This window comes from Lissotriton vulgaris, chromosome 12 (assembly GCF_964263255.1).
Source record: "Lissotriton vulgaris chromosome 12, aLisVul1.2, whole genome shotgun sequence".
Classification (NCBI taxonomy): Eukaryota; Metazoa; Chordata; class Amphibia; order Caudata; family Salamandridae; genus Lissotriton; species Lissotriton vulgaris.
In genome coordinates this window covers 118,533,614-118,559,012 of record NC_141700.1, presented here as the reverse complement: position 1 = coordinate 118,559,012, position 25,399 = coordinate 118,533,614, and the positions used below count along the sequence as shown (strand labels likewise).

The window sequence follows — 25,399 nt, the reverse complement described above, 5'->3', positions numbered from 1 at the left end:
GGAATACCCCCTAGCAGCCAAGGTGTTAAAGAACAAGTCTTTAAGAATTTGAAACTTTTGCCGAGCACAAGGCGCCTTTGGACCTCATACCTAACACTACAAGTCTGTGACTGTGAAGCTTGTGCCCTGCATGAGAAATGAAGCCAGTGATCCCCATACCTTATATGAGACTCGGTAACTGTGAAACATATGTGGTGTACAAGACCTGTGGTTCTCGTACCTTACACAACAAGTCTTTTTGAGTGTGAAAATTATGTGGTGCAAAAGGCATGCCTGTGGTCTTAGTACCTTACACAACACGTCTCTGACTGAAACTTGTTGCTGGCAAGAAGCATGAGTCCTGTGATCCTTGTACCTTACATGAGTCTTGATGAGCGTGTGAAACTGGTGTCGAGCCAAGGCTGTGGTCTGTGGTCCTCTTACTTTACACAAGTCTTGATGGTTATGTAACTTGTGCTGTGTATGAGCCATTATACCTGTTGCCTTCATACCGTACAGGAGTCTTGATGAGTTTGAAACTTGCACCATGCAGTGGCATGATGCCTGTGGTTCTAGTACTTTGTACAAGTCTTGAAGACTGCCTAGATGACTGTGAAGCATGTGCTGTGAACTCCGCATGATCCCGGTGGTCCTCATGCTTTAACCCCATTGGGAGGACCTGGCATGGCAGTTCAGGCTGGACTGTTCCGATTGGAGCAGGGTCAAGACTGATTTGTATATGGCTGGGTCCAAACTGAGGTGGCATGGTGCGCAAAATAACAATAGATTGGGATGCGGCCCGAGTAATCGCCAGTGGCTGAGATTAATTCAAACATTCCATCCACCACTTTTTTGTATACTCAGCCACCTCAGTAGAGCAGCGTTTGTATCAGGGCAAATGGGGGAAATGCTGGGTATAGTAAGAATTTTGTGGATTCCTCCTGATTCCGGAAGTTTCTGTCAAAGAAATGTGCAGAACATTGTGGGTAAGAAAGCCTTGTGAGATTCACGCGAGGCACACCACCGTGGAATCACCTGGGTGTCTAGTTTTAATAAATGTCTGTGGTTGGTAGGTTTCTATGGGTGACGACCCAGCAAGGCCACAAATACAGCAGCTATCCCTATCACTGATGTCTCCACGTAGAACTTTACGTGGTTTTGTGCGGTTGTCTGTTGGCCCACCCACAAAAGTGGGGTACCATTTTTAACTGGAGACTTGGGGGAATGCTGAAGAGAAGAAAATGTGTGGGTTTGCCCAGATCCCAGAACTTTCAATCACAGAAATGTGCAAGAATGTGAGAGCCGTGCAAGTCACTCATCCCTGGATTTCCATAGGTGTTTAACTATCAAAAATGTGCAGATTTGCTAGATTTCCCTAGGTGCCGCCCGAACTAGGGCTCAAATTTCACAGCTACTCACTTTGCAAAAAAAGGGTCCGTTTTGAGTGGAAAAATGTGATGTACCATGTTACATTTTCAGCCCTTTCCTGTTGTGGGCACTAGACCTACCCACAATAGTGAGGTACCATTTTTATTAGGAGACATGCGGTAACATAGAATAGTAGAACATTTGTTTTTTTTTTTTTTATTATTTTTTGAAAACCTTTATTGCACAATTAAATCAAACAAATACGGGCCTACAACCATCCGGCCGGCCTCGGCAGCATTTGAGTCACAGTAGCAAGCTATTGGGCGACCCGGCAGCATATTAACGCAAAGCAAGATTAAACTGAGTTACACTGGAAATATTTGCGCCACCGGGAAGTAGGAGAAGTGAAGGTTTAATTTTAAAGTTTTTAGTATGTCCAAAAAATAGAAACAAAGAAGGATCAGAGGCAAAATAGACCATCTAGGACATAAGTGGGCAAGTTTCAGCAGCGGCATTAAGCAAACAATATCAGCTAAGCAATCGGCCGCAGAAGAATAGGACAGGAGAAATAATGAGCAAACATTACAACATACGGCAGCCACTACCCACAGCACAGCGATCCACCCAATGACCCAGAGAAAAAGGAAGAGAAAAGAGTAGAAGAAGAAGAAGAAAAAATAAGGCCCATAGGAACTAAAACGAACAAAAGAATACCCACCCCCACCCGCCCCACCCAACACGCATGCAGAGGCTACGGCCTACCCCCCCCCTAGCAGTGTGTCTGTCGCCCAAAAAGAGTACCCGAAATACAGAAGAAGAGGAAAGAAGGAAAAGAAATCACAGAAGGCCGGAGGAGGGCCAATTAAGATGAGCAAACAATCAACGTATTCACCCTCGGCCACCCCTCCCCGGATCCCGACCCGACACCGTAACAACGTTCACCTCCCCAGCTGTCCCGTTTAACCATCAACAATGTCAGCATCAGACCGCATTAGAGAAAGTGAAGACAGCCTCAGCCTTGTCCCTGTCGATCCAGCCAGACAATGAGGTCCAGTCGAGCAGCGGCCATCTTAGACGGGAATCGCAGATGTAAGGACCATAACCGAGTCAAAAACCCCTCACAGAGGTTTGCCCAACGTAAAGCCAAACAGTCAGAAGCTACCCAGTAAAGGTGGAAACACAGCAGCAGTACCTGAAAGTCGACCGACCAGGACCATAGCAGCAGTCCCATGATAGAGCAAGGGGACCCACCGGGGGGCCACGAGGTAGGCACAAAGCAAGGCGTCCAAAAAGGAATCTCCAGCTGATGGACAGGATCTAGTGCCTCACATCCCAGCACATCCTGAATGGGTAGCACGGCAGCCATCGCGTCCTGAGTCTCCCGTGCCTCCACATACGTCAGGAGAGACTGGCTACCACCGTCGAGCGCAGGGTGTGGCAAGGCGGGCAGAGCACGACGAGCAATACAGCAAAGCGGGGGCTCCCCAGGCACCGCAGCATCCAGTCGGTCCTCCAGGTCCCGGGCGTTTGCACGCATAAAGGATCGCAGGTCACTCAGGGCGCCCAGAACAGCAGCAATCTCAAAGGGTTCCTTAGCAGCAGATTCACGCACCCAGAGGGCGTCGCCATGTTGTCGTCCTCGAAAAAGTCCTCCAGTGCCCATCACAAAAACAGAGCGCCAGCAGTAGTTCCACGAAGCACAGTCGCCGTGGGGTCGACTACCGCAAATCTGTCTCCGACCGCCCAGACCCGGCTACAATGCAGCACGCATCGTGATGAGCGCCCCGTTCAGTCCTCCGAGAACAGCAGGCTGAAGTGCAGAGCGCCCGGTGAAAGATGGCGTCCACCGTAGCGCTGAGGAATAGATAGGCTCCCAGTGCCGGTCCCAAGTCAAGTGAGGGATACAATGAATCGTCGGCAACAATCCCTGGAAGCGAGCGTGGAGATGTGCAGGGCCGGGCTGCACACTGTATCAAAATACTGCAACAGTAACTCGCCAGCCGCCGGTCCCTCCCACTGCAAGCGTCCACTGTTGCCGAGTCCTGGGACAGCCGTCTCCGGGAACAAAGACCCGGTCTCTCACGCGCCGCGCTGAAGCGAGACAGGGACGTATCTCCGGGTCCGCCGCAAGATGCACAGCGGGGAACACACCATCGGAGTCAGGATCACCACCCGATTCCGAAGCGCCGACGTTTTAGCAGGATGGACGCCAGGATCAGCGGCGATTCGGAAAGAAAGCGGGCGGGTCGGCGGAGCCGAGGAGTCAGGCGGCCATCATGGTTGCAGGCTTGGCTCCTCCCCAGTAGAACATTTGTTATTACCAATTGTATTTTGCTTCAATTGTGCCTTAAAAATGTAAATCAGTGTGTAAGCAAGAAGACATTTTGAAAAACACCCTCTGAATCACATGCTGGTGTGCGTACTCACAAATTCAGAGATGTATAAATAACCACTGCTCCTAGACTCAATCTTTTGTGCCCATTTCAGAAATACATAGGTTTCCTTGATACAAATTTTTCACTTTACATATTTCACAATATGAATAGGTCTATATTTGGTACACAATAAAAAACCATTGTACCTTGCAGCTTAGTTGTTGGCTCTGTGTACCTCGGATTCATGGACAACCTACAAGCCCTCTATTTCCCCACAACAAGAAGGGTGTAGCAGACGTTATGTATGTATGTATGTGTGTTCTTATATAGCACTCGACTTACCCTAGGGCATCTCGGCGCTTGCCTTGGGAATCCGTCCTGGCTTTTTCCCTGTGAGATAACCCGTACTGGGCATCCCCAAGGTGAAAGCCAAGCATCCGGTCGCGGGGGGGGGCGTTGTGGAGATAAAGCAAGCTAATGCCCAGAGTTGCAGAGTGTGAACCCGTGATTAGAGTGGGCACGGAAGCGAGAATTATCGAGTCCGTGGACAATTGGGCTCAAGACCCTGCCGCATCGGGAATTGAACCCTGGTCCCGGGTCTGACCTCTGCTTCAGGATATGCCTTCTCTAACCAGTGAGCCACACTTCTCCACTAATGGTATATTGCTTTTGTAAATCGCCCATCGTGACAAAAAGTTAGATGAAAACATTGTCACAAACGACCGTTTTCAACATTTCTTTATTTCAACACTTCATTTATTCAGGAAAACCTTGCCGGATATACACATAAAGGGCCAGATGTATCAAACGAGCATTTTGCGATTTGGGAATCACAAAATACTATGTATGTAGGAATCGCAAAATATTTAGCGATTCCTTAATATTAATGGGCTTGCATTAGCTGATTTGCGATTACCTAATTGGTAATTGCAAATTAGCAAATGCAAAGGTGCCCGGGGCCCAAGCCACGACCCCCTCCCCGATTAAATGAAATTGTGCACATGTAAAGTGCACAGTGCACAACATGGCACCTTGAAAATTTAATTTTTGTGCATTTTTCAAAGTTCATACATGATTACCATCTTCAACTTGAAGTTGATGGTAATTAGCGTTTCCTAAATGCACAATTCGCATTAGAGATTCGGAAATTGCAATTTCCTATTTGCATGTGCAATTTAGGTAATTGCTGAATTCAGATATGTTTCTACTTTTCAGAACTCTATAGCTTTCCTATAGCACCCATTGGTTTCACACTGGTTTCCATACTGGAAGTAGGTTGAGAGCACCAAACAATAGAAAAAACAGCTACCCCTTTGAAAAATGGCAAACCATTGGTAAAAAATGTTTTTTCTGTTCTGCATGTCACTCAAAGATGGAAAGATGATGATTTTAAACCTTTTTTTATGCCATTTTAGGAGACAAAAGAACACCTTTTTGCAGAGTACTTTTTTCCTATTTTCCCATAAAAATTCAAAATGTAGCTACATTTTGGTAATTTTCCCTGTTCCCTCCAGAAAAATCCAAACTCTGGGTACCTTTAGAATCCTCAGGAAGTGGGGGAAAAAGGATGCATATTTGGCGTGGATACCTTATGTGGAAAAAACTTTATGGAGCCATAACAGCGAACTACCCCAAAAAGCCAAAAAGGGCTCCGCACTGGTGGGTTGAGGAGGGTGAAGAAGCCACAGCTGTTAAATGGTTAAACGTCCCTTAATTACTAGTAGCATAGCAAGGGTGTCATGGGCCCTGATGCAAGTACAGAAAGCAGACCCTTTGACTGCTGTTGGGGGTAGTAAAATGTAGCAATTGATAGGGTTCAATGGGTCCCTAATGTCTCTGGGCCCTGGTGCTGCTGCACCAATGGTAGCCATGCCCCTCTTCATGTCTCTGAAGCTTGTGCCGTTTACAAGGCTTGGTGCCTGTGGTCCTCGTACCTTGTGTAAGTGTTGAAGACCTTAAACCGCCATTTTAGACATTGCTCACTTTGACTTTTAGAACTATGTTGACATTTTTCTGTGTTTCTTGCCAGATTGATATCCAGATTAAAGACGCCATTGGCCGATATCACCAGTGCGCAACAATCCAGCTTGACTTCCAGCTGCCAATCAGATTTAACCTCAACTACGTAAGGTATGTGTTGTGTTCACCCGACAACCAGTTTTACCCCTTATCATGAGGTATCATCATGATCCCAAACAGTGAGGGCACACGCTCCGGTAGTGCCTGTCCTCACACTTGAGCCAATAGTACAGTGAGAGCACACGTTCCGATATTGCCTTCACACATGATCCGAGCGTACAGTGAGGTCACATGCTCTGGTATAGCCTGCCCTCACACATGATCGGAGCGTACAGTGAGGGCACACGCTCCGGTATTGCCTGCCCTCACACATGATCGGAGCGTACAGTGAGGGCACACAACCAGGTAGTGCCTGTCCTCACACTTGAGCCAAGCGTACAGTGAGGGCACACGCTCCGGTATTGCCTGCCCTCACACTTGATCTGAGCGTACAGTGAGGGCACATGCTGCAGTATTGCCTGTCCTCACACTTGAGCCGAGGGTACACTGAGGGCACACGCTCCGGTATTGCCTGCCCTCACACTTGATCCGAGCGTACAGTGAGGGCACATGCTGCAGTATTGCCTGTCCTCACACTTGAGCCGAGGGTGCACTGAGGGCACACGCTCCGGTATTGCCCTCACACATGATCCCAGCATACTGTGAGGCCACACACTCAGGTATTGCCTGTCCTCACACTTGAGCCAAGCGTACAGTGAGGGCACACGCTCCGGTATTGCCTGTCCTCACACTTGAGCCGAGGGTACACTGAGGGCACACGCTCCGGTATTGCCTGCCCTCACACTTGATCCGAGCGTACAGTGAGGGCACATGCTGCAGTATTGCCTGTCCTCACACTTGAGCCGAGGGTGCACTGAGGGCACACGCTCCGGTATTGCCCTCACACATGATCCCAGCATACTGTGAGGCCACACACTCAGGTATTGCCTGTCCTCACACTTGAGCCAAGCGTACAGTGAGGGCACACGCTCCGGTATTGCCTGTCCTCACACTTGAGCCAAGCGTACAGTGAGGGCACACGCTCCGGTATTGCCGGTCCTCACACTTGAGCCAAGCGTACAGTGAGGGCACACGCTCCGGTATTGCCAGTCCTCACACTTGAGCCAAGCGTACAGTGAGGGCACACGCTCCGGTATTGCCAGTCCTCACACTTGAGCCAAGCGTACAGTGAGGGCATACGCTCCGGTATTGGCGGTTCTCACACATTTACACTGCAGACAATATGGTGTCGCACATTCTGCTAGTTCCTGCTCTCGCCTATGCTGCAGTCAGTATGGGGTGGTTCATCCTAACACTATCTGTCCTCCATACATTCTTTGCATGAAGGATGAGGAGCACACCCTGCCACTGCCTGTCTAGAGCACACTAAGGAGAGAACAGACTGCAAGGTGCAGACAGTGTGAGGATCGCACCCTGTCTCTGACGGTCCACCGACCAGTACTGTGCACAGTACAGGAAACCTGTTTTGTACGGTGCACTCAATGCTGAGATTGCATCTTATCCTACTGTGCACACACCAGTGCTGTGTACAATATGGAGAAAGGACCTTGTATGGTGCACAGAGTGCAGCAATTGTGTCTTGTCACTGCCAGCACTCACACCTGTATTGTGCATATAGTACAAGGAGCACACCCTGTCACTTAGCATCTGCACATCTGTACAATGTGTGCAGATCTTTGGCTGTTACAGCTTGTCCTCACACCTCTACTGTACATAAGGTTTGGCATGTCCTGTTGTTGCCCGTTCTCTCTCCTGTACTGTGCATACAGTGCCTGTCCCTCTGCTGATTGTCCTCATACCTGTACCAAGTACACAATACTGAGAGTACACACTAAACCATGTACACAGCACAGGAATCATTGCCTACTACTTGCTGTCCACACCATGCCTTGCATAAACACTTCTGGGTGACTGTGCTAGCTCTCTGGCGCTTTTCATGGGTACTGTGTATTGACAGCTCGCTCCCCTGTAAACATGGAGAGACAGCTCCCTGAAATGACATGTCCCACTCACTCAGTCACAGATTTTCAGCTCACGTGATCAGTTGGACTCCCCCTTCTCTTCCGTAGGAAGGACGGCAGCACCACGGAGAGACCAGTGATGATCCACCGGGCGATACTAGGATCTGTGGAGAGAATGGTCGCCATTTTAGCTGAAAACTATGGTGGCAAATGGTAAGTGTCACCTTGTAAAAACTGTTCCAGCTGTTGACAGCTAATGGCAATTCACTAATGTGTGCAGAAATGGTTTGTTTTATGTACTCTGTGCTTTTTTAGATCTCATCTGCAGACAACTTTAGCAGTCTGTATACAAAATAACCTATTGATAAGAAAGCCATCCAATGATATTCGGTGGATGACCCAAAGCCCACTGTAAGTATTGCATATCATTGGGTAGCTTTCTTGTCAATCATGCTTACTTTCTTCTTATTCCATGAATTACACTTTCTCTTGCTTTTGTCCATCACTTGGAACATGCTTACTTTACTGTACATCGGATTGGATAACGTTCCTTCAACTACTTATATTAAGGGAACAATTTTTTCCTTTTCTTGTTGTTAGCCTACCATGGGAGAGGATATGGTTTCTGGCTCTGTCCACCTCTCGCATGTGTTGTGCTTTCTTCTTCACATCATCATGCACTCCCACGCCAAGATCGTTCATTGCTTCCACGTTATGCTTATTTTTTTTTTTAATAATCCCCTCTGTAGGAGAGTAGGGGTCTGCTTCCTATGGTCACCCCCACTTTTTGCTGTGATTCTCTAGTTTTTCGACTTTAGTGTGGCTGTGGGCCTGCTAATCAGACCCACAGCCCAGCTGTTCTCTCTCTAAATTGATACCATGTACTTTAGGTACCTACCAGATTGGTTACTGGGTTACCCTGATGAGCCCCTGTATAGTGTACCCTAGGTACCCAGGGCATACATGCACTTTAGGCCTACCAGGGGCTGCAGCATGTATTGTGCCATCCCTGGTTTGCCTTCCAAACTGACACCACAGGTCTGTTCACCCAGCCTGGGCAAGGTGGTGTAATCACTCCTTACTTAGATATAGTATACCTATCTACCTTATATATAGACACATATGCACCTATAAGTCACTCCTATGGTAGGCCTCGACAATCCTGGAGGCAGAGTGCTTGGTTTTATGTGAGAGGGTGCCCTCACATGAGCTGAGCCCCTCTGCAGCTTTCGGAACCATCTCCTTATAGCTGTTCTATGATATAGCCATACCATATACTCTTAAGTGCATTATAATCCTCGCGGTTAATGCTAACTTTGGTTTTGCTTTATCAAAACATGTTGTGTAAGGTGTCAAACACTTTGGTATACTACCCCCGCCAATTCTGGCGGTGGGGGTAGCATTTCACCCTTCTAGAGGGAAAAGACATGTATGTTACTGCTTTACCCGGTTAAAGTTAAACAGAGCCTCAGCATCACAAAATAGATGCTGCTGCCACAGACATGAGTCTGACCTCCTGTTGCCGGGGGAAACTGCAGTAAGGGCGGCCTGGACAATAGGTTTCATTTCCAGGGAGGTGCCAGCACCTCCCCAGAGAGGGTTTTTTTCATTTTATTTTTTGGTCCTCATCTCACCTTTCAAGCCTCTGCGGGTCTTATGAAGCCGCCTTCTCAATCTGTCTCCCCCACGGCTTACCGCACTCGCTTGGGTCATCCGACCTGCCTCTTCTTTTTGTAAGAGGCCCTGGTATAATCATAAGACCAATGATGTTTACAGTATTCTTAAAGTCTTACCCCAGCCCACGAGAGGGTGCCATATATTCGTTACCTTGTCCTTCACGCCCTCGTACTCTAACCGTGACATGGTGAATGCAGCTTTGAGCCAGTCTTCCCTTTGGGGGGGGTAGGGGGTCCTTCCACCTCTTGCACACCTCCCTTCTAGCCAGCAATATCAAATACAATAATAAACCCCTATCTTTCTGAGAAAGGGTCTGGCTGAGGCGTCCATCATCTCCAAAAAACACCAAAGACATGTTAATTTCTATAATGGTATTGAAAATGTCTCGTATGTTATCTCCCACCTCAGCCCAGAATTTTACAAGTGCTGGACATTCATAGAAAATATGTATATCGTCTGCAAGAGGTGTCGCACACCTGGGGCATTTGGGGGCGGGGTGTGGGGCGAACTTTGCAATTTTTGCGGGGGTATAGTAAAGTCTATTAATAACAAAGAAATTTTTTTTTTTAAACAAGCAGGCTTGACATATCTGTACATGATCTTTAGAGATGGTTCATATAAGGAGTCTGTTTTCGGCCCAAGTGGGGTATCTATCCAAACTGCAGAGAAGTAGGGTACCGCTTGGTCTTCAACATCCAGCAAGCTGTTGTACCATATAGATATTTCTTTATTAAGTGGACGGTTAGAACTCAACAGGTCTTCAATATCTCTGTTCCCGCCGGTCTCCCCCTTTTCTGCCTCATACCATGATGTTAACTGCATGTATTTAAATCTTGAGAGCCCTGGCCCGATCTTTGCCCTTAGGTACTCCCATGAATTAATCCCCCCGGAATCTAGCAGTTCAGACCAATTTGTAATACCTGCCCTTCTTCTTGGCAACGCCAAACTGTCCTTCAAACAGTCCGGTGTACCTGGTGTATCCCATACTGGGGCATTTTCAGAATGGTACCCAATGCCCCAACTGCACCTGAGCCTATACCATAACTCCAGGGCTGCCCTCAAAACCTTCAACCTCACCCTCTTGAAAAACCTCGGTGACCCAAACTTGTACAAAAACGCCGCACCTTCTCCACCTCCTTCCACCCGCACCATGTCACCCAATAGCCTCCCCCAGGCTGATTCCCTCGGTTGCACCAGCAGCATCCGAATGCTTTTAAAGTGGAAAGCTGCCGCATACAGCCTTACATCCGGAAGGGCTAACCCGCCTTTTTTTAGTCTGCGTCTTAGTTTTTTCCATGCCAAACGGACCCCTTTATTGCCCCAAATTAAACTCCCAATTTTGCTCTGTATTTTCATTAAGCTATTACTCGCAAATGTTAATGGAATTGAAGAAAAAAGATAAGACAACTTGGGTAATATTGTCATCTTTACCAGGTTGGTTTTTCCGTAAATAGTCAGGGGAAGATTACTCCATCTGTTAAAGAGACTATCCATTTCTCTCACCACCCTCTTAAGATTAAGCTCGGGTATCTTTTCGAGATCTTTTACGATATAGATCCCCAAGTATCTCATCTCAACACTCACTCTTCCTGACCACTCCGCATTCCAACACATCACCTCTGTCTTTGTTTTGTTGACAAGAAACCCTGAGAGCAATCCGAACTCACACATACACTCTTCCGCCCTCGGGATAGCTGTCTCGGGGTCCCCTGTATACAATATCAGATCGTCAGCGTATAGGGCTATTTTTGAGCTGTATTGTTCTGATCTAAATGGAACTATTGAGTCATGCAATCTGAGCATCTGGGCTAATGGTTCCACATATAAATTGAACAGGAGGGGCGATATCGGACACCCCTGCCTAGTTCCCCTCTGAATATTAAAACTCCCCGTCAGGGCCCCATTTAGAAGTATTCGAGCAGTGGCACCTTGGTAGCAATTCTGCAGAGTTTGTATAAAGACTGGACCAAACCCCATGGCTCTCAGGACCTCCCATAAATATGCCCAGCAGACTCTGTCAAAATCCTTGGCCGCGTCGACAGCGACCACGGCCAAGGGCTCTGTCCTCTGAATGGCCAGGTCTATGTTGCCGATCAGGAGCTGCATTTGTTCCTGGGTGTATCTCCCTACACCGAACCCTTTCTGGTCCGGGTGTATTAACTTTGGTGTTAATTTAGCCAATCTCCCTGCTAAAATACCCATAAAGATCTTATAATCTGCATTTAGCAGGGAGATTGGGCGGTAGGAGTCAGCCTTTTTTGGATCCTTACCAGGTTTTAAAATCAGGACTATTATAGCCTCCTTCCATGTATTAGGGACCTTCCCTGCTAGACTATAAATTGAATTCAAAGTGTCCCCCGCTGCTTCTAACAACTCATTCTTAAGATGTTTATATATTTCACTCGGGAGTGCATCTGAACCTGCAGCTTTTTTGTTCTTTGATTTCGTGATCTGAGCAGCTATCTCCTCCAACGTCAAAGGGGCATCTAAGATGTTTTTACTTTCTTCTGAGAGTAATGGTAGTTGTTTACTTCTAAGGAATGTCTGTATCAAACTCAACTGGGGGGCCAGATCTTCTCTATACAGCTCTGAGAACATGGATAGAATGCAGGTCTATATGTCCTCGATCTTATTAGAGACATCCCCGCTATCGTTGATGTTAAGTTCCTTAATATAATTTCTGACTCGGTCAGACCTGGCTTTCCAGGCCAGTAGAGCACCCGCCTTCTCCCCATACTCAAAAGTTCTGCATCCCTCTCGTGACCCACTGCGCCCTACACTTAGCCTCCAATTTCCCTCTATATTCTGATCTTGCCTCTTCAAGCTTGCCCGAGATCCGAGTGAGTTGCTCTTGGTCTCCATTACTAACTTCATCCCTTTCTCTCTCCAAGCCTCTTATCTTCCCTTCGATGTTCTTTAATACCTCCGCTTCAGACTTGTTCTTATAACAAATAATTCTGTGGAGTTTCCCCCTGAGCCAGGCCTTATAGGCATCCCATACTACATCAGGTGTTGTGGAGCCTGAGTTCTATGCAAAGAACTCCAAAGAAGGGGCCTGCACCGCGGCAATCACATCGGGGTCTAATAACTTCGCCCTGTTAAGCGTCCACCTTGATGCTTGCAGTTGTGCCTCCTTAATCTGATATACCACTTGTAAAGGCGCGTGATCGGACAAGTGACTCTGGAGGACTAGGATCGCCCCTAGATTGCCTATAGATCCTCTATCCATAAATATATAGTCGATCCTGGAAGAATGACAGTGCTTCTTACTATGAAACGTAAAGCCCTTCTGGTCTCCCTTTATCTCCCTCCACAAATCAACATATCGTGCATCATATTGACTAACGCCCGACGCACCTTCACAGCTCCTTTATAGTGACTTAAATTGGATCTGTCCTTAAGAGGATCCATAAACACATTAAAATCTCCTCCTATCACGTGTGGTGGAGGTTCCAACATCAACACAGATTGTAGTTTGTGAATATATGTCGGATCATCCGTGTTTGGGCCATAAAAAGAGGCACAGACCATCTCAGAGTTTTCGAATGCCAAACAAACAGTCAACAATCTACCAGAGGTGTCTGATTGTTCTTTTCTTATAATACAGGGAGTTCCTTGTTTAATTAGTATTGCAACCCCTCTGTTTTGTGCTGTTTGTCTTGAGGCACTGAAAGACTTTACCCATTTAACCTTGGAGAAGACTGTGGTGCTCTCTTCCCAACTCAGATGCGTCTCTTGTAGCAAACATACTTGTGCGGTTGACAATTCTAGATACTTAAGAATTAACCTCTGTCTCCCTTGGCACCTCAACCCATTGACATTCCAAGAAACAAATGTAATCCCTTTATTCCTTAATGTCATACCAGCCATATTCCTCTATTCCTACTAAATGACATTGTCTGGGTTTGACACAAAAAATTACTATGGCTATACGAAGGTTTAGATGAGGATGAATTTTTTTCTTTTTTCCCACTGCTCCCCCACCACGTGCCCCCTACCTACCCTGCCCCCCCCCCCCTACCCTGGGCCCCTCTGCCCCCGAGGAACCCTCCCTACTGATAGGCAAAAGCCTATTTAGCCTTCCTCCCCCCCCCCATGGAGCAACCGTAACAATTTCAAATGTTACCGTACACTTTTTCCTGCTGGTCCCACACCATATTTAGTAGAAGACCCACTGTCTTTATTTTATTTCCCCTCCTGACCCCCTTTACTGACCCTTATCTTAGCAATAAGGACGTCTGCTTCTTCCCCTGATCAAGTGCATTTTATTGTCCCACATCACTCTCAACTGTGCTGGAAATTTCAGCTGTGCCCCGGCTTCTAAGCTATTCAGCACCTCCAGCCTTTTACCCAACTCCCACTGTTTTGAAGCGGTGATATGCGATATGTCCGATCTTATATGGAAGGTAAAGGGATTAGAGCTGTTAAAGTGTATGGAGCCCTCTTTTAATGCGGCGGAGAGAATCTGCTCTTTTATGGAGTAGGTCAAGAAATTCACCAGGATCTTCCTGGGCTTTTGTTTAGCGGGGTTTCTCCTAAAAGGGTCTCGGTGCACCCTTTGTATGTCATGAATCAAGTCCATCCATGAATCCTTTAGTACTGTCCCCTTCAGTCGGGATATCACGAACCCCTTTATATCGCCCCCTTCCATGGCTTCCGGCACATTCAGTATTCTTAAGTTGTTTTGGCGTGAATAGTTTTCCAACCGCTGGATGTCCTCTTTTAGCTCCATATTCTGAGCTGACAGCTTAATGACCTTGGCTTCAGTGGTGCTTAACGCCTTCTTGATCTTGGGGAGTTCCAACTCCACTGCCTCAGTCCTGAGTGTGACCTCATCCACCCTCTAAGTCAGCTCCTCACATGAAGCTTTTATTGCTGCTTGCTTAGCCCCAGAAACTGAAAATCTATTAGCCAGCTCAGCTTGGTTAGTTTCAGAGACTGTAAATCTGCTAGTTATTTCGTCCTTCATAGCCAATAATATATCAGCCAGTGTACCTGTTGTTGCCTCAAATTTAGCAGTGTTATCCATAGCAAGCTCTTTGCCTGTTTGGTCAAGGGAGGTTGTAGGGGTAGATTGTGGCATATTCAGGATACCCGTACTGCTGTCCGTTGCGCTTAAGACCTGCGTACTACTTAATCCATCCACCTCTAATACAGAGATTCGATTGGTCAAACCGATATCCGGATGAACTGTCACCACAGCCTCTTCCCAGAGAGGGGTTTTGTGTATTGGGGCAGGGAGGGCTGCATTCAGTGAATGCATCTAGACACTGCCTGGGACACACAAGGTGCTCCATGCATAGCCCGGTTCAAACCTATTGCTGGGGCACTCCAGCCCCAGCTCTGGCGCGAAACTGGACAAAGGGAAAGGGGTGTAACCACCCCCTTCTCAGGTCCACCCATAGGAGGGACCTAGGTAGGTAATCCAGCCCCCATCCTTAGTATAAGAGCTGTGTTCCCAGGACTTCAGATTATCCTGGAAAGAAACTTTGATACAGAACTCTTGGACCTTCAACATTCTATTCTGACTAGAAGACGGAAGACATCTCCCTTATGGTCAAGGAGGGACCACCCTGTTCAAACAGGCACCATCAGGAACTTTGCCGGTCTGCAGTTTCAAGGCTCCCGCCGGAACCCAAAGACTCTGCGACTCAAGAACTGGACTTCCAGACTTCTCTGCCCCCGACCCACATCCACAGCAAAGCTGAGACCCGTGGCGGACAGGAGAGACGTGGGACTGGACAACTTGGACATCCTGCATTTTGCTACCTACACTCCTTTTCTGAAGCCTCAGTAAGTTGTGCATTGGGGTACAAGAGGCCCCAGCCCCGAGCATCATTTGACCCAAAGCTCAGACCCCCACACTCTGTGAGTGTCCCGTGGGCCCCGCCTTAACATTTGTGCTCAACGCGTCTTCCCGGTTCCTTGCCCGTTGGCTAGTGAGCCCCCTGAAGACGCCATCTTGAATCTAACTTGCGATCCTGGTTGCTCCAGCTTCCCTGAAAAGGAGAAGCGCCACAGACCTTGCTGGTCTGCAACAGAGCCAATCTCGACATCCTGCGTGGGTTACGATTGCCAAGGCTTGTTGGGTTCAATCCGGATACCGACACAGCAGTCAACTAGATCCTTCCTGGGACAGCTCGAATCCAGTGCCTGGTCATCGTCAATGTCTCCTGGACCTCGTGGCTGAAGAGACAAGCTCACCTTCAAGCATGCGACATCGCCTGGTTCCTTTCTGGTCACTGGCTAGTGACCCAGACTCTGTCCCCTCTGCTTTCAGGTTCTTCACATCACCGATCCACCCTTGGATCCACCCAAACATTTTTTCTCTGGTCGCCTGCAGCACTTCTTTGCAGATCTCCATAGAAAACGTTGACGAAACCCGACACGAAAAGACACCTAAGCACCCAGCTTCCCTGGGTGAGGTAATACAGGTACTCCGGTGCTCCCTTGGGTCTTGCCTCTCGAAGTGTCATAGTTTAAAAGGGTTCCATCCTAGTCCATCCGGAAGTGTCCTTAAACAGTAACTTTGTAACTTCTTCGTTTCCCATTATAAGTCAATAGTAATTCGCGACTGTGTTTAGACACTGCACGCGTCTCCCGTGGGCCTCCAACTTCCTAACCTTTGGTTGTGTAGTGTAGCCCCAGCGATTCTACAGGCCCTAGGCCTACTTTCTAACTCGCACTTGGTTCTTATACCACTTTCTTAGTATATGGTTCGTGAGGCCCCTAGGGCATAACTGTATATGTGCAATTTATCGTATGCTTATTGAGTAACTTGTGATGTACTTTTACCTCTGACCTCATAAAGAGTGCAGAGGGGTTGTGTTTAGAATAAATACATATATATTTGATATATACCTTGTGTGGTGTCCTTTCATTTGGTATTCAAGGGATTATAATTGGTAAAACTGTCTTCACATGCTCTCTGAAGTCTTAGCCTATTGACTGCTGGTCCATGCTACCACTAGGATAGCTTTCTATAAGGTTGACTTTACAACCACCATCAATAAGGGTTGATTAGACTGGTACAAGGTGCCCACTAGAACCAGTAGACATCATATGCCAGGCTAACTTCTCGCACCCTCATCCTTTGCTCCCTCCTCCCATGTTCGCTTCTGCTGCTAGTCAACAACATTTAGTGGCACCCATAATTCCTCCTTTGGTCTTCGCCCCTGTTCATCCTATTCTTTAAATTAATTTTAAAAAACTAAAACGCTTTAACAGGATTCAGAATTATGTAATTTGTTTCCAACACACTCCTTTCTGTGAATACACCTCTGCAAGCCTTTTAGTTTTTTTCGAATTTAACGCTCCAAGATGGGTATTTGCCATCATGCAATGGTAAATTTCAAAACTGCCAATGTTCTGTCTGTTACAACATGCCTCGAGACTCATGCACACATAAACATCATCGCACTTGGACTTATTTTGCTTTTTTATGGTACTCTTTAGAGTTTCCGTTGCCCATTTATTTTTCTTTTTGGATGCATCAGCGCGCATTGGAGAAGGTTCACAACCTTTCACATTCTCTCTTCTTTTTGCCTGTCTCCTCTGTGACCTGTTGTACAGATCCCCCTTTCTTGAATAATGACTGCATCCACATTTAAGTGGCATTTTAGTGATCGCTTCGTTCTACGAATCCCTGATAGGTTAGTCGTCGGAGACATCACACTCAGTCCTGCTGGAAACCTGATTTGTGCTTTTGCCCAAATCCATATAACATCATGGACAGTAATAACTTCTGTTCTTCTCTCCACAAATGTTGCCCGGTTGAATTTGTGGAAGGGAAAGTACCATACTTTGAGGTTGGATCTTAGAAAGTCAGTGGGATTACGCTGTATAATTCTGGCAATGTCCAATTTTGAGTTTGGAATGAGGTGGTAATACTGCATTCGTATCAGGATTTCTCTTGTGTGCTATTATTAACACCCCATATACCAGCTTGAAAGGGAGGAGCCACAATGTGCCAGCGCTTGGGGGCAGGGAATTGGGAGTGGCTCTGATCCCGTCCCTTAAAAGGACATTGCCTGAATGAAACCTTGCGATTCAAGGAACCTCTGTCTGCATGCAACACATATTTGGGTACATACTAATTCATCACTTCATTAAAGCAGCAGAGCGTTGTACATTACATGGAGCTTAAGAGACAATCTACAAGACGGCGTACATCAAGTGGGGATTACAAATACATTTCCTACTCTGTGTTTTTTATGCACAAGGACATTAAGAGATTTGCCCAGAATCTCACAATGTTGAGCCAAGGTCTGGATTCGGCCCTGCACAACCAGGTTTCAAAGTCGGTAACTCTAGCCCCTAAGCCACATCTCCTCCATCCACTGGCATGAGATAAGAGTTCACACTAGCTCATTCCTGTCTTTTTTTAAGCTGTATACATTTTACATATCGTTGTTATTGAGACTGAAGCTATTGGGAACACACACTTGCCAACTTGTTATAAAATGTTTTCATCTCAAAATCAAGAGGGAGACAGAGTTTTGGGAGTTCAAGATTCCACCAGATTTTTTTTTGTAGCTTCAGGTACTCCAAGAGAACCATCAGAGTCATAATCAGAGGGGCATTTTACTTTATAATGGTATCAGCAAGAGTTCTGCACCACCATTTGTTTAATACTCATTTCAAGACAGCAAATATGTTTTTATTTCTTTGTTACTTGTTGCTCCTGGGATAATGCAATGAAGGTAGAATGTACAACATCCACTCTTCATATAAATTAATCCCTCTGTTGTGTTCCCTCTTAAAGGTTTGATATTGTATGTTAGATAGTGTCAGGGCTCTAGTATATACATCTAAATGTGATCTGTTAATCTGATAAAGATTTATAGTCGCAGATTCCTTACCTTAGAATTATCCACAGGCATCAGACAGGATCTGGAAACTTTTTCACGAGCAGCACCCCTGCATGCAGGTTCGGTGCGTCGTTTGGCTCTATATGGTGTGGTCATCTATGGCAGAAGTGACGTGTGCGGTGCCTATATTGGTGCCACCCCAGGGTGCTGACATCAGTTCTTTTCTTTCCATGCCAGTCAGCGCAGATCCAGGAAGAGCTACACCTCAGTGAATTTTTTACTAACCTTTTTTGATGTTTTGTTGAGATATTTTTGAGTTTTTACCTCCTGGTGTGGTAGAATGTCATTGAAGGCCAGCTTCAAGCCCTGTGGCGGCTGTCACTGCTCGATTTTGTTTGTATGCCTTTGTTGCCTCAAGCACAAACATGATCCAAAGCCCTGCTCCGATTGCTGCTCCCTGAACCCAAAGACATTGAGGGAGCAATCCCTTCAAGCTCCTGGCAATTTGACACCACGACGTTCCAGATCCTGGGCGAGAGGAAGGGAGCAGTAGCGGAATCCAATATCCTCATCGCACTTGTTGTCCGGCCATTTGGGTAAGTTCCACTACAAGAAGAAGTCTAAACGTTCTTCGGTTTCACCTTGTCCGTTGGCCAATGAGAGAGCATCGACACTCAAGGCCTGGCTCTGTGGTCGAGCCAGCACCTGGCTGTCTCTAGGCCTCCCCGAGTTTGTGGGCGCTGGAACAACCCCCGCCCACTGCAAGAATTATAGGAGGACATGCGTCTCATATTTGAATGGGCTATTCCCTCTGGTGCGTCTTTGGGCTTCATGGGGTCAGGAGTGTCCCCTACTGAATCCACACGTGCATCCACAGATGGATCCGTATCAGCCCTGGCCATGCCACCTCAACCTTCCCTGGTGCCAAGGCCAAAACTTTCGTTTCTGATCCCTGTCTCCGACACAGAGCGCGAGGGATGTTGCCCAACGCCGACTGGAGCCATGCCTTCCAGGCCGGAGTCTGAGCCTTATTCTTATGGGTAAGACTTAGGAGTGAATGGGAGGGGTCACTGGACCCTGAAGAATATCAGCCCTATGATACCAACACAAACTGGTTGAGGATTTGGTGGACTCCAGTGGACTGGTTACCTCTCCAGATACTGGCATGCTTTCTCCCCCTACCGCAGCTACAGAGGAGAGAGCTTCATTCGCGATGGTTGTGAGGAGGGCGGTCGAGGTCCTGACCTTAGCTTGCCCACGGTGGCAGTCAAGACTAACGCCTTGACAGGAGTGCTTCAACTGGTAGTGTCCCTTTCAGAACCTCTTCTCCCATTTAATGAAGCTCTTACTGATGTCCTGCATGGGACCTGGTCCAAGCCCAACACTATGGCTCCTTGTGAAGAGGACAATTGCTCTCTGCCACCCTCTTGCTCCAGGGGACCCCAAATTCCTCACAGAACACCAAACCTTAGAAGGCTTAGTGGTCCAAGCCTCCACTTCCCACATAAATCCTGGCACATTGTAAAACGCTCAAAGTGTCTGGACGACTTGGGAAAGAAAATGTCTCTTCCACCAGCCTGGCATTGCGGTCCATGAATACTGCATCCTATTTGGGCTGCTATTCCCACGCTCTGTGGGGATATGGTTGAACAGGTGCTGCCAACTATTTCGGAGGAGGCCCGGGCCGTTCTCTTCTAGGCTGTTGCTGATGGGAGGGATGCAGCTAGGTTCACCGTTAAATGCGTACTGGACACCACCAACTCACTAGACAGAGCGGTTTTGTTGACGGTGATCTTATGGCGCCACGCCTGGTTGAGGACTACTTGCTTCTCTGTGGATGTCCAAACATCACTTATGGACATGCCCTTTGATGGCTCCTGTCTCTTCGGAGACGAGGTGGATTCAATGCTGAAGCACTTTAACGAAGTAGTGCTATGGACTTTCCATGGCCCCGCGTCACCCCCAACCCCACTTTTGCTCCTTTCGTGGCCACGGAAGGGGCTTCCAGTCGATTCTATAACCGCCCATCCACCATGACGTGCAAGCTTCCTAGCCTCTGCGTGTCTGAGGACACGGTACCCGGAGACCCTGTGGGTCGGGAAGGTAGGGGTCTGGCCAGTCCACCACTCCCTCAGCGGCCACTAAACCCTTATAGTCTGCCTTCTTACCACCATGGGCACCCAGTGGCGGGCAGAATCCGCCATCATCTGCCCCACAGGTGGTCTATGACTTCAGACCAATGGGTGTTGTGGATCCTTTGAAGGGGCTAGTCCCTCCCCTTCAAGACTACCCTCCCCCCATGCCACCCTCTATGACAGGGTGACATAGACAACCTATCCCTTCTTCACAAGCAAGTGACAGCTCTCTAGGCCAAGGTAGCCATAGAGAGGGTGCCAACACCAGAAGTAGTACATGGTTGCTGCACCTGCTACTTTCTGGTGCCCAAGAATGGAGGCCTATGGAGGCCTTCGTCCTATCCTCAACCTGCACTCTCTCAATTTCTTCCTAAAAAAAGGAGCAGTACAAAATGCCCATCTCGCTCAGGTCCTGTCTGCCCTGGACCTGGGAGACTAGATCGAAGCATTGGACTTGCAGGACTTATATTTTCACATCCCTGTCCTGCCTGTCCACAGACATTACCTGAGGTTTACTGTGCTCCCCTTTGGTCTTACCAGCGCCCCTCGGTGTTCACCAAGGTGGCAGTGGTGGTTGCAGCTCATTTGCAAAGATCAGGGAGGCCAGTCTTCCCCTATCTCGACGACTGGCTAGTGAAGGTAAGCTCACCCAAGACTGGTGTCTTCTACCTCCAGACGACGGCGGACCACCTGCATTTGCTGGAGTTCACTATCAACATGCCAAAGTCACACTTGACTCCCTTTTAGACGCTCCTTTTCGTCGGAGCTGGTCTGGACATGGTGTCATTTCAAGCCTATCTTCCGGAGCGGCGAGTCCTGGATATTCCGGCTATAATACAGATGTTTCAACCTCTATCTTGCCTTTTGGTGAGACTGACTCTGAGGCTTCTGGGCCTCATGGCCTCCTGCATCCTGCTAGTGACACATGTCCGCTGGTATATGCGGGCTCTGAAGTTCCAGTGGCCGCAGCAACAGGCAAGTCTATTCAACATTGTCCAGATTTCGTAGGGAACTGCAAAGGACGTGCAGTGGTGGCTAACGAACCACCATAGCTGCAACCACTGAGTTAGCATGCAGAGTTCCAGTCCTGGACATCTGCCAGGCAGCAACGTGGGCTTCTCTGTAGTGCTTACCAAGCACTACTAGCTGGATATTCCGGTCCGTAGGGAAGGGCACTGTGCCCTCTCTGTCCTGCAGGACTTCCTCGTGTGAAATTGGTCTGCAGACCCACCTCCAGGAAGTTATTGCTTTGGTATCTATTCTAAGGTAAAGAATCTGCTTTTCAGATGTCTCTATCCGATGAAAAAGTTACTTACCTTTCGTAACACTTTATCTGGTAGAGACTTTATCTAGCTGCAGATTCCTTACCAACCCATCCATCCTCCTCACTCTGCAAAGCTGATTTCTAGGGACAGGGCTGTTTCCCTTTCAGTGACCTAGTTGTCTCACCAGTTGTCCTTGTATTTTGTGGCTCTGCGCTTCTGGCATGGAAAGTCGCAAAATGTTTCTGATGTCAGCACGCTGGGGTGGCATCTATATTGGCACTGCACACGTCACTTCCAGCATGACTGACGCGACTCGGATCCAAACAGCGTGCAGGGGCACTGCTCACGAAAAAAGTTTCTAGATCCAGTCTGTCGCCTGGGGATAATTCTAAGATAAGGAATCTGTGGCTAAATGGAGTCTCTACCAGATAAGGCATTACAGATGGTAAGTAACTTGTTCTTCTGTGCCTGGGTGCCCTGTTTTTTTCTTGTCTGGACGCGTATCTGCGACAGCACAGAGAGGGGGGATGGTCTCAAGTTTATATGCCTGCGGGTAACATTACAATGATAATTCAGCCCCACAGACCCTGAGATTGTTCCTTTATTTCCAGGCCATTCTGGCTGTCCCCCTTCCAGGTGATGGTGATTCCGATTGGGCCCAGCGTTGAGGACTATGCAAAAGAGGTAAGATTAGCCTGTCAGCATTCTGTGCAACTGGAACGGTCTGTGCAATTTCTATGCTGCATTATGTGTCTGAGTGGGCTTGCAATTTTTATTTACTTTCAAAACATATACATATCCATGCATTGGAAAAAAAGGGCCAGTGTGTCCTTCATGCAGAATCTCTAGCTGTTTTTCTTATGTCTTTTAGATTGTATTCGCGGAAAAAACTTTTTTAAAATACGGGACAAGAAAAGAGAGTGTTTGTCTTGAGAAAGGGAGTGGAAAAAACAAGTAAACACACTGAAACGCATCGACGAAATTGTTTATTTATTAAATCCGATGAACTCATGCAATGGCATTCGCTATTATTAGCCTGACGTGATGCTCAAGATTCTAACGGATTAATATTATTTGATGATTTCGCATTGATTCACTTAAATTTGTAAATTGTTTTTAACCAAAAAGATTTTTTATTTATTGTGTAATACATTGTTGTTTATGATAGTTTTATATGATCTCCGGTTAAATCTACGTAAACAAAAACAGAGAGGACAGGTCAGTCTCAGAACTGCCACAAAGACGGAGCAAGATAGAGAAGAGGCACACACTCACTCTGGGTGAGTTGGAAGGCCCTCACACACCGACCTAGTCAGTGTCATGCTTCATCACTGGGCCCCACCAAAGAGGCCGAGTGCTTCTTTGGTGTGCTGCGACGCCAGAAAGACTGCGGAGCTGGTTGTGTGAAAAGGGCGTGACGTGAGGGTAATTACAATTAAAAGTGCCTAAGAGGGTATCGGTAAAAATTAGATAGACAACATTCATTGAGTTGCAGTTAGTGTGTTCTTTCTGAGTTCACACCTTCCCTGCTTCCAGTGACAGTGTTTTTGTTGCTTCTGTTAAATGGCAGACGCTGCAGTCAGAGCAGGGGTAATGCCCGGTGATTTTTGGCAAACCCCATGCTGCAGTCACTGTAGGCATAATGTTTGGTGGTTTTTCCTTTGGGCGGGTGTGGACCAGTGCGTCTCGCAAACTTTACAGGTGCTGAGATACTCCAGAATTTGGAGCATTTTTTGGAATGAGCGACTTGCTCTTCTAATTTTTCAAGCACTTTTTCACCACCTTTTTATTTTCACTTTCACGCCCCCAGGTCAGGGTGGACGATTAGAGAGTCCATACCGCCGGGGTATAGTCCTGACGAATGCCTTGGTAAATTGAAACCACCCGTATGGCAGAAACATGTTGACTGACTTATTGTATTTCTCTGAATTTAACCAATCCTAAAACCTTGGCATGTAAATTCAGACACATAAATACTCTTCACTTGTGTCTTAGGGATCACTCATTAAAATAAATTTTTACTGATACCCTCTTAGGCACTTTTAATTGTAATTACCCTCACGTCACGCCCTTTTCACACAACCAGCTCCGCAGTCTTTCTGGCGTCGCAGCACACCAAAGAGGCACTCGGCCTCTTTGGTGGGGCCCAGTGATGAGGCATGACACTGACTAGGTCGGTGTGTGAGGGCCTTCCAACTCACCCAGACTGAGTGTGTGCCTCTTCTCTATCTTGCTCCGTCTTTGTGGCAGTTCTGAGACTGACCTGGCCTCTCTGTTTTTGTTTACGTAGTTTTATATGATCTTCATTAATGAAGTAATGCATTTTTTATAACAATCGGGCTATTGTTTGTTTGGAGTCACATTTGCAATGGGACTTTTTGTACAGTAGAGGGAGATATTTCTCCAATGTACAGGGCATTGAGAGTAGTATGTAAGGTTGTATGATTGGTGGTCAAAATTAGTCCAAGGAACACATTCATTTTACACTGTTGTGTTGGCACCCAGTCCCGTGGTGGTTGGGCCTCTTCCTTTCATTTTGAGAGTGCATTCTCACTGGTGCAGTTTATCTCCCAGCTCCCTGCCATGTCTAACTGCTGTAATGTTGTATTTCCCAGGTGCACAGGAGTGTCCACGAGAGCGGATTTACAGTGGATATCGACACAGACTCCGGGACAACCCTGAATCGCAAAATCCGCAAAGCGCAGCTGGCGCAGTACAACTTTGTGCTAGGTAGGCTACTAGAAATGGAGAGACCACTCTTCACTCCCCATGCCCTTTGGTATCACTCTGTGTGCTCTACATCCCTCCTGCTATGCTTTTTTTGACCTTCTGATTTGTTAGTTCCCTGTAAGTGTTTGTGTTCATACATTTCCTCTCATTAATAATGCTTTTGGTAAAAGAAATGCACCATTGGAAGATATTTACAATGCGCCCACCACCCTATTGTCTGATTCTGGCAACTGCTGTGGAAATCTGACAGGAAAAGATAAGGCTGTGTCTTTGTCTGATTCACTCACCGCCCTGGGCTACATGCGTTCTTGTTGTGGGAGCCGATTCCCAGACACCTCCCTTGTGTGTGTTTATCATGGCAGCAGAAAAGCAGACAGAACCATCCACACAGGCGTGGGAGTTGAAGAGGCAACCAGGCGCAGAGGAGCAGAACTGAAGCATAGGTAACCAAGCACATACATAGTGGCAGAGGTGCAGAGCTGAAGGAGAGGAAACCAAGCACATGCAGAGGAGCAGAGCTAAAGCATAGGCAATCAAGCACATGCAGAGGTGCAGAGCTAAAGCATAGGCAACCAAGCACACACATGGTGGCAGAGAAGCAAAACTGAAGCAGAGACAACCAAGTACACACATTGTGGCAGGTGAGCAGAACTGATGTAGAGGCAACCAAGCACAAACATAGTGGCAGATGAGCAGAACTAAAGCATAGGCAACCAAACATACACATAGTGGCAGAGGAGCAGAACTGAAGCAGAGGCAACCAAGCACACGCGTAGTGGCAGAAGAGCAGAACTAAAGCATAGGCAACCAAGCACATGCACAGTGACAGAGGAGCAGAACTAAAGCATAGGCAACCAAGCACACACATTGTGGCAGAGGAGCAGAACTGAAGCAGAGACAACCAAGTACACACATTGTGGGAGAGGAGCAGAACTGAAGCAGAGACCACCAAGTACACACATTGTGGCAGAGGAGCAGAACTGAAGCATAGGTAACCAAGCACATGCCAAGAAGCAGAGC

General features: G+C 47.3%; 1 protein-coding gene across 1 annotated transcript in view; it reads left to right on the top strand.

The window, feature by feature from the left end:
* The window catches only part of TARS2 (threonyl-tRNA synthetase 2, mitochondrial), a 195,892-nt gene that overhangs the window by 151,706 nt on the left and 18,787 nt on the right, over nt 1-25,399 (top strand). Inside the window, exons 15-18 of the mRNA XM_086947465.1 lie at nt 5,752-5,852; nt 7,871-7,975; nt 22,261-22,333; nt 24,265-24,379. Coding sequence (XP_086803591.1) covers nt 5,752-5,852; nt 7,871-7,975; nt 22,261-22,333; nt 24,265-24,379 — 394 coding nt within the window. The remainder of the gene's footprint in view (nt 1-5,751; nt 5,853-7,870; nt 7,976-22,260; nt 22,334-24,264; nt 24,380-25,399) is intronic.